The sequence below is a fragment of the Rhopalosiphum maidis genome, chromosome 2 (genome assembly GCF_003676215.2).
Source record: "Rhopalosiphum maidis isolate BTI-1 chromosome 2, ASM367621v3, whole genome shotgun sequence".
NCBI lineage: Eukaryota > Metazoa > Arthropoda > Insecta > Hemiptera > Aphididae > Rhopalosiphum > Rhopalosiphum maidis.
In genome coordinates, this window is record NC_040878.1 from 41,457,969 (window position 1) to 41,467,600 (window position 9,632).

At 25.6% G+C, this 9,632-nt stretch overlaps 2 protein-coding genes across 2 annotated transcripts; both read left to right on the forward strand.

The window, feature by feature from the left end:
• The first annotated feature begins 430 nt into the window (after nt 1-430).
• Nucleotides 431-3,375, forward strand: LOC113553610 (nucleolar protein 11). The gene is made up of 7 exons (XM_026957015.1): nt 431-559; nt 624-788; nt 1,566-1,781; nt 1,844-1,985; nt 2,125-2,295; nt 2,466-2,754; nt 2,824-3,375. The coding sequence occupies exons 1-7, from the start codon at nt 431-433 to the stop codon at nt 3,350-3,352; spliced, it is 1,641 nt and encodes a 546-aa protein (XP_026812816.1). The 3' UTR covers nt 3,353-3,375.
• A 1,096-nt stretch (nt 3,376-4,471) lies between these two features.
• On the forward strand, nt 4,472-6,105 carry LOC113553214 (beta-1,3-galactosyltransferase brn-like). The gene is made up of 2 exons (XM_026956417.1): nt 4,472-5,581; nt 5,646-6,105. The coding sequence occupies exons 1-2, from the start codon at nt 4,797-4,799 to the stop codon at nt 5,962-5,964; spliced, it is 1,104 nt and encodes a 367-aa protein (XP_026812218.1). The 5' UTR covers nt 4,472-4,796; the 3' UTR covers nt 5,965-6,105.
• Nucleotides 6,106-9,632: the final 3,527 nt, after the last annotated feature.

A 9,632-nucleotide genomic window follows, 5' to 3' on the forward strand; every position in this document is an offset into this window, starting at 1 on the left:
TTTGTACACACGGTCACACTCGCACACTCACATCTATTCTCTTCTCACATCTCACACTCGCATCAGTCACATCTATTTATTAATTATGTACCGTGCTTTTTCAAAAATCAGTGCTCAAAGATCTACAATAAGTAAATTATACTTATTTATTTACTTGGTTATGCTGCTTATCATCTAATGCAACCGTATAATGATAACAGTTTACACGTGCTTTTCTGTTGTATTTGTAACTTGCGTACTCAGACTGCTGCAGCTACGCTATTGCTGCCTTTGATCTGTAGTTTTGTTTTGTTTTCATCGTCCGCCGTTCAGTTTTAATGTAATGTGCTTTTGAATTTTAATTGCTTATTATAGTTTCTCTTCGGACAGACGTGTAAATTACCACTGCATGAACTACTAATCTTGCAAATGGTTATAAATTAAATACATCATGATAAAATTAGACACATCGTACAGTTTAGGTTCTATTATTGAGTCTAATTTCTTGGGGATTTCAAATGATGCAGAACCCGATAATGTTATTGTAACATTATCGAAGAACATGGTTACTTGTTTTCACGTATGTATACCAATCACTTTATATTACATTTCTTAGTTTCATTATGGTTATGTCTAATGTTTAGATGCCAAGTCAAAATCAGGTGCATTGTTGGAGTAGTTCCGATAAATTGTCTTCTGCAGTGATATTCGACCCATTAACTAATTGTTATTATGGCGTTTTTAATTATACCAGAATTGGCAAATGGTTACGGACGTCATCAATGATGAAAGATATGAAGAAATTTAATGTGAGTATTTTCATTATATTTTATAGGCATATTATGTAAATGTGCCATTTAATTTGTTTTTACAGTAACAAAGTAACTTGGTGTAAATTGTAAATGAAAAATAAATTTAATTTCCAATTAACTGATTACAATGTTAATATCAACATGTTATAATTTGTCAATTAAAATAAATAAAAAATTGTGGGTACATGGTAAAATATATAATATCTATCAAAAAGATAATTAATTTAAATGCATAAATAACTATTAAATTACTTTATGAATAGTTGTTATAATTTATAAAGGATTGGTTAAATTATTAGTTTATTTTGTTAAATCATAATTAAACAGTGGGTAGGCTGTGTATAATAATTCTCAATACATTTCAATATAATTAGGACAAAATAATACAGAAAAATGAGAATATTTACTCAACATTCTTTGACAAGATAGTTTTTAATTTTTATATGTTATTTAAAAATAATTAATTGTTACATACTTAAAATTTTCACCAGATATTTATGCAGACATTTTCAAGACAATATATAGTTTTCAAATCATTGGAACTGAGATATTTGTATTTTTTAAATTGTTGATTGTTTTCGATTTATATTGGTAAATAAATCTTTTAAAGCAAAAAAATTGAAAATGTAATACAATGTTCCTTATAAGCACTTATAGCAGTTGAAAAATTTAATGTCATAGTTTTTCTTTTATATATATTTGAAGTTTTAATTTGTACAAAATAGGATATTTTAATAAAAATTAATAGTTATTGTTTTTATATTGTTTTTATAGTTCACCTCAAAAATTATAAAACTTTTAACCCGATTAGATTATAAAGGAGCAGTTGCAGTTTTTGAAAATGGATATTGTGAATGCTTAAAAGAAGCAATTGGTAATAGAAAAAAAATCAGAGATGCTGTCATTAACAATGGCGAAACAATTGAGTTAGCTAAATTATGTTTATTTAGGACAAAAGCTATATGTATTATTGTATCTGTTGATAACAAGGTAATTTTAATTTATAGCTATATTATACAAATATTCTGTTTATTTGAGTATTGTAATTTCAGAATATAAAAACATTACGGTCTGTGCCATTAGAAGATACTTTTTTGCCAATTAATTTACAAATATCTTTCAAAAATAAAACAGATAAATTACTTGGTTATTGCATTAGAGAAAATTCTGAATCACTTAATGTCGTAACGTTTTGTAAGTATTGTTGAATATATTTTTATTTTTAGAAAATATAAATATAAATGTATTATAACTAATGTTTTACTTTAGAAAATCACTTTATATCTGTTTTATTTGTTTGCCAATTATAAAACATTATATTTTATTTGCACAGGGTCTAATGGTTACCTGTATTCTAACGAGTTGTACACCGAATCCAACAGCAATGATTTTCCTGGTAAACAGTTGACAGAAATTACTTTAGTTAATTTAAAAAAGCAAGTAACTTTAATTCAATTAAGTTCAGATTGTATTGGTCTTTATGGCGCAGAACCAAAAGGCGATGGTTAGTAAAAATATTGTTACAGTTATTTATACTGATATAATATTTTCAATAATCTTATTTAAAAAACAAATTCATAATTTATATTGGTTAATTAAAATTAAAACTTATGATTTTGTATTGTACTATTGTATTATTTTTAATGAATTTATAATAATTTTTGTGTTTTTTAGGAGCAGCTTTAGTAGTATATAATTTTCATTACAATATGGTAGTTGCTGTACAACATTTTAAAGTCTATACCAACCCTCCAAATTTATGGTGTTTTGGAAATCATTTACTTTTAGTAACAGGCCAAAACTTAGCAGTGATTCCTTTTACATGTGAACGAAATAACTTATCCCTGTTAATGGATAATAATTTAATAAAAATAAATGATAAATTTGAAGAAATTGAATGGGATTCTTATGCAAAACAAAAATGTGTAGATACTATTTCAGCTTCAGCTTTAACCCAATCAAAGTAAAAATTATTATTATCATTATTTATTTATTTTTACAATATTTAACATTATTTATTTGTTTATTTCAGATTAAATGAAATGATTATTACTGACCATATTAAAAACAAAAAGGATAAATCATTGATTCGGTTACTGATGGATAACAACGATATTAGTGATACTTCCTTAGTTGAAATATTGTCATATTGCAGTAATAACACTACAAAACATTCAAATCTTTTGTCAAAATTATTTGCATATCCCCCTTTAAATAAACCATCTTGTTTACGGCGCCAATTACCATTTGAGAATATGCTTATAATTTTGAATACTTTGTATTCACTTATGAAGGAGAAATTGATTGAAGAAAGATTGGTTGATTGGATGACACTGATGATTGACTGTTCTTATCAACAATTATTATTGTCAAATGATCCTAATGTACTTGAACTTATTATTAAAGTTCAAAATGATGTAAATAGCAAATGTGACTATTTGGAATCAGTAAATAATATAAACAATACAATGCGTGTTATAAAAAGTAAAAATATGAACAGTAAGAAACGAGATGGACCTGTCAACAATTTATATAAAATTGAAACAATTAATTTATATTGAGTAAATTTATATTTTAAAAATAATATTTGTTTTTTTTTTATGTCCAGCACAATACTTGGTGGCTAAATATTAGTCAATTTATTTTTATTTATATATTATATTTTATTATTTGAGTTCATAACAGTAGTGATGACCTATATTGAATGATGGACAAATAATTTTTTTGATATTGAACAATATTTTTATTGAATATATATTATTATTTTTTTAATGTATTGATCGATTAATTTACTAATAGTTTCTTGGTTAGAAATTTAAAATTTTATTGAATTATGTTAAAATAACAGGGCAAGATAAACTTATCATTGATCTCAGGCCTGAGTCATGTTAACATTTAATGAACAATATCATAACAAATTTGAAATTAATATTTCTTTATAAATTTGTCAATTTCATATCAATAATATATAAATAACAATGTTTTATATCATATTTTAATAATACTAATGATACGTGCTTTGATATCTCTGATAGTAATATTAATGGCAATACGTAATAATGATAATCACGGCTACACCGCTATTGCACATGAATTGCAGATTGGCACACCACACTTATATTAGTTTCATAGATTCAGAGTAAGTGAATAAATAATTTTTTTTGTTTTTTAAACAGCATTTAATACAACTTTTGAAATTTGAACTTGTATATACATGTATTTAATTGTGGTAGTATAACATTTGTAAATGTATTGTTATTGTGTCAAACAGTTAACGTATTTTTAGAAGTATACATAGTAAGGTACAATTTTCTAAGTAATGTCGATTTTTCAAATCAGCTTTTTTATTTGCATCAATTATTCCTTGTATTATTACTTTTAATTAGAATTATTTGTTTCAAATAATTTAGTGATTACACTTTCAATGAAATCATTTGTCTGCTTATGTAAATAATTTAAGGGAAAATTCAAATTTTCTGTAGGTTCCCCTTACGCTAACATCTATAACTTATAAGAATGCATAGATTTTTGAACAAATTTTTTATACCTACTGTGCATAGGACATACTCTAGTGGTCTATGGCATAAGAGAACATGTTATCATCACTATTCACTATCACAAGAGACTGATTATATACAAATTTGTGATAAGATACTGCTGACCACGGACTATTGACCACAAAGGTAGCAAAGAAAAATTTAAATAATGATTATAGCATGGATTAGTATAGATTAAATATTAAATAACACTGCGTCTGTTCATAATAAATAAATGTGTTCTCTGTTATATTATAATGTTAATGTTATTTAATCTATACTGTGATACTACTGAATTGATGAAATTTTATCTATTCTGTGCTATGATCATACTCCATGGTTCCATACCAAGTGTTTTTAATTTTTTTTTAACTTAACCATAATATAATATTATGAATTTTACTACTTTTAACTTTTATTTTGACAAGTTATTTATAAAATTTAATCAGTATTCATATATTTATTGATAATGTTGAAAAATGTTAATACAATGGCACATATTATGGCGTACTCCGTTTACAATTTGTTTAAGTTGAAAAAATATTTTAAGTATATTTTTATAATTTCACTATGGTTACTGTATTATTTTGGTGTTTTCACTCATTTTTTTGAGTTGGACTATTATTCTCAATTTGTGTATCCTCTGGAAACAAACATATCAAAATGCGTAATGAGCGCACAGTCTGGTAATTCTGATCAACTACCTTGTATTAATATAAATTTATTAGAATACGATTTACTGTTGTCAAATGACACTAAATGTAATATAAATATTCATTTACTTATATTGGTTAAGTCGTCATTAAACAATTTTGATAGACGGAGGACCATTCGACGAACTTGGGGATTTGAGAACCGATTTTCTGATGTACCAACTAGAACAGTTTTTGTATTGGGAAAGTCTTATGATATAGATTTAGAGAAACGCATTAAAGAAGAACATGAACAGTATGGAGATATTGTACAGTATGATTTTATTGACGAATACTACAATAACACCATCAAAACTATGAATGCAATTAAATGGGCTACAACTCATTGTAATGATTCAAGATTCTATTTTTTCTCAGACGATGACATGTATGTATCTGTGAAAAACGTGTTACGTTATTTGCGAAATCCAACTAAATATCCAGAATATTTAAATAAAGAAGTTAAAGGGAAGCAATCAAAGTATATCTTACCATCAGATATAGTATTATTTACTGGATACGTTTTTCATTCTTCACCACTGAGACATCAAATAAGTAAATGGTATGATAATTTTGTTTTTTTATTAGCTTTTTATTTTGGTAAGTCAAACAATTATTTGTTACAGGTATGTTTCCCTTTCTGAATATCCATATCATATGTGGCCTCCATACGTCACAGCTGGTGCTTATATGTTATCCAAAGCAGCTTTAGTCAAATTTTATTATGGAAGTTCTTATGTAAAGCGGTTTCGATTTGATGACATATATTTAGGATTGTTATCAAAAAAATTAAATGTAAAACCTCTGCACTGTGAACACATATATTTTTATAAGAAACATTATTCTATAAGTAGTTATAAGTATGTTATAGCTAGTCATGGATATGGTGATAGTGAGGAGTTACTTAATGTTTGGTTAGAACAAAAAAGTAATGGAAACGCATAAGACTACTTATTTGTATTACCTATTAAAATTTATAAATTATTCCTCATGTTACTACTTTAAATACTGAAACAAAGTATATATTTTTTAAATTTAGGTTTTATTGTTGAAAAAATCTTAATAAACATTTGTAAATTATTTTTATTTGGATAAACATTTTTTACTTACAATTATTTGTATTAATTGTAGTGTGTGAATAATAAAATCAGGTAAAATAATAGCAAATCTATATGAAAATTTAGAATTTTGGTCTTATAATTTCACATTGCTCAAACAATTCCTTGAGTAACGAGTCTCTCACCAGGATGATGAAAATTACAAATGAAAAATCATCATTCCTTTTCTTGATTAATTTACTTATAATATATTTAATTTGATTGTTGTTATGTACTCATATTATGCTTTTATATATGTTGAGTTCTTGTCCATAATTATTATAAAGTAAAATAAATAAATAAAAATACAATTTATGAAGCTTTCCACTCAGTAGAGTACATGTGTAATTACATTATTTGGTTAGTGGTATGACCGCCACTGGATTAAAGTAAGTAATTATTAGTTAATATTTACTAAATAGATTCTGTGTCAGTTAATTGAGGTCAGATTAAGTTAGATTTTTATAGACAAATTCATTCATACTCATACAGCTGTGCAAATAATCTTATAGAACAACATAGTAGTTACTAATTATTAATTACAATGACTTATGAGTTATGACTAATAAGTACTTATTTTGTACAATATATCCTATATGGAATATTATATTGCTGGTATAGTGATGTTAATTTAAAATGCATTTTTAAAGGTTAAATTTTTCTTTGATTTTTAGGTCATTTTTCACGTTTTAAAAGCATTTAATGACCATTCAATATTTTTTAATTAAACCATTAAAATTTACGCCTTACTATAGAATAATTAAAATCCATTAGAATATTTAAAGTACTTTCTGTAACCAAAATTCAAATTATTTTTTATTTAAATAAGCATTTTTAAAATGTTGGTTGAAGTCGACATTTATTTAAACTCATATAGGTAATAAAGAACTCTAAAACATAAATTGTAAAACTAAAATAGCAAGATACAATTGTTCCTCATAAAAATATTAATTTTTAACTTAATAAAACATTATCACAAGCATTTGAAATGTCAAATTGACACTTTTAATGTTTTCATGGCGTGATTTTTTAATCGAGATTACGAGCCACTTCCAGTATGTAGGTAGATTCAAGATTGCTATTTTTAATACCTATTTATCATTTATGTATACTATTATTATAATTGTATTATTTGAATAATTCTACTAAAATACTTAACTATAGGCACTGGCGTATTTACGGGGGGGGGGGGGGTTCAGGGGTACTAAACCACCCCAGAACTTCTAAAAAAAAAAAACTAAGAATTCTTACATATTTGCAAACTCCGATTTATGTAAGCACGCGTGGACGATGAAATTTTTCCCGTGAACAAAATATTTATATAAAATATGGCTTAAAATTAGCCAACGAACGCGGTCGAACGCTCAAAAACCCGCCGCCGCGCGTAACTAAACTTTTCCTTGTATTGTATGTATTACCACTTTATAAAATACCCGTATTAGATAAACATAAATAATTGTAAAAAAAAAGACGCTTGGATTTTGTACTTTAAAATATAATAAAACAACTATTTCTTATTCTTATAATCTATTAAAAATTATTTCTTTATGTCAGTACCTATCTATATTATGTCGGATTTATTAGATATATTATTAAGGAGATAATTACCTATTAAAAAGGTCTTATGACGTTTTCGTGTAAAAGTTATTGTTATTGTGCTTATGGTCTATGTTGTGCACACTTAAAAGAGTATGATTTTTCTACAAAAACAAATAGCTTTTGCGTAAATACCTCACTTTATACTGGTTATATAAAAAAATTTCAAACAAAAATTGTGGAAGAAAATATTATTTGCAAGGCTATTTTTTATGTTTATGTAACCGTTTTTGGGGTCTAATTTTTGTACTTACCATTCCTACAAAATAACGAGTAGGTAGATATATAAAATTATTTATAACAATTATTATAAAAATGTATATTTTATTTTGTATCCTCATCACCGTTGAGGTAGAAGCTATGCGTGTTTTTTTACGGTTTTTCCGATAGGCCTAGTCCATGGAGTTAATTTACATCTCATAGTATTTAAATATTATGTTCGTAATCATACCACTGGAGATAAAGTGACAAAAAATAAAACATATTATATTATTATGAAAAACACAATTAAAAAATAAGGTTTTTCTTACTTAGTTAAGAAGCCAATTGAATTTAAAGCTTTTATGTAATCATTTTCACCGAGGGATTTTATTCGAATGCATTGACATTTTCTATGCAACTAACTTATTTAATTATATATATTTTATCAGTATTAAAATATTATTACTAGTATTACTACTATAATATAGTATAGTAGGACTATACTATTGTAGTAGACTATTATATAGACTATAGTACTATAACTACTATAATATAGTAGTATAATACTGAAAATAGTCAGAAATGTAAAGCTCGAGGACGCGTCGGCTACTAGACGGCCACAGCACAACGCTATCTTTTTGTCACGATTGACACGATGATTTTGACGGTATATTTTAAATTAAAAATTTGCTAGATGGCTCTATTATACTAGAATTACAAAACCGAATGTAAACTACCACGATGTTATATTATTTCATTAAAATTTGGCGAGAATTGATTTTGAAGCTTGGACGATGTACTCGTGCATACGTGGGTACTTATATTATATTTACTAAGCAAATATCATAAAGTATATAAACGTACCTAATTTGTTTATAAATTATAATAATAATATATTATGCATGAACTTTATATGGATGATTTGAAAGAAATAACATGTAAAAGGGCATATTCCTCGTTTTCTTGCATACATTATAATTTATAGCACATATGAAAGATTTTTTTCTTGAGAATAGTTTTCAACGGCTAAATATAACAAAATCATCGAAGATAAAAAAATACCTGTCATTTGCGCCAAAATAATTAAAACATGTAAAACAGGTAAAAATCGTTATAAATTAATAAAAAGTAAAAACAACGAAATAGGTTTCATATACAATTGTATTGGTATACGTATCAGTTTTTCTTATTCATTGTTTAGTTTTTGAATTTATCATGATATATAGGTATCTAACTTTAAAATATTATAAGGAGGGTAATTCATCAAATATACATGCATTATATGGTCAATGTTAATATGCATATTATATCAGAATTTAGAATTTTTTTTAAATGGTTAAGAATAAGACTTCAGTCCTTATTTTTACATTCTATATGCATTATATATTAGCTTTAGGAAGGGTTACTTTTACGGTAAGTACTATTTCCATTGATATAACTATATTATGTAGGTACCTATCTATAATTTATGAAAAACCTTCACTAGAAAATAAATAGATTGTAATACAAAAGTTTTAAATAAATGGTATTTCCTACAATTAACTTCAAAAATAAGCCATTTGTGTCTTTTTTTAAATTGTAATGGAAAGCATACAGAACTATTGAAGTATAATTCTATCCAAAAAAGATTTTCATATGGTGACATACCTACGTGCGTAAAAACACATTATTGGTGTTTCAACTTTAAAACCAATTTTTCTTTTTCTCTCGGAATCTAAA

What these genes read in the sequence shown, in the direction of transcription:
- LOC113553610 (XM_026957015.1), top strand. Translation starts at nt 431, where the DNA reads ATGATAAAATTAGACACATCGTACAGTTTAGGTTCTATTATTGAGTCT. An exon ending in ACATGGTTACTTGTTTTCAC is followed by an intron (nt 560 to 623) that starts GTATGTATACCA and finishes TCTAATGTTTAG; the next exon opens with ATGCCAAGTCAAAATCAGGT. An exon ending in CGCAGAACCAAAAGGCGATG is followed by an intron (nt 2,296 to 2,465) that starts GTTAGTAAAAAT and finishes TGTGTTTTTTAG; the next exon opens with GAGCAGCTTTAGTAGTATAT.
- LOC113553214 (XM_026956417.1), top strand. Translation starts at nt 4,797, where the DNA reads ATGTTGAAAAATGTTAATACAATGGCACATATTATGGCGTACTCCGTT. An exon ending in AGACATCAAATAAGTAAATG is followed by an intron (nt 5,582 to 5,645) that starts GTATGATAATTT and finishes TATTTGTTACAG; the next exon opens with GTATGTTTCCCTTTCTGAAT.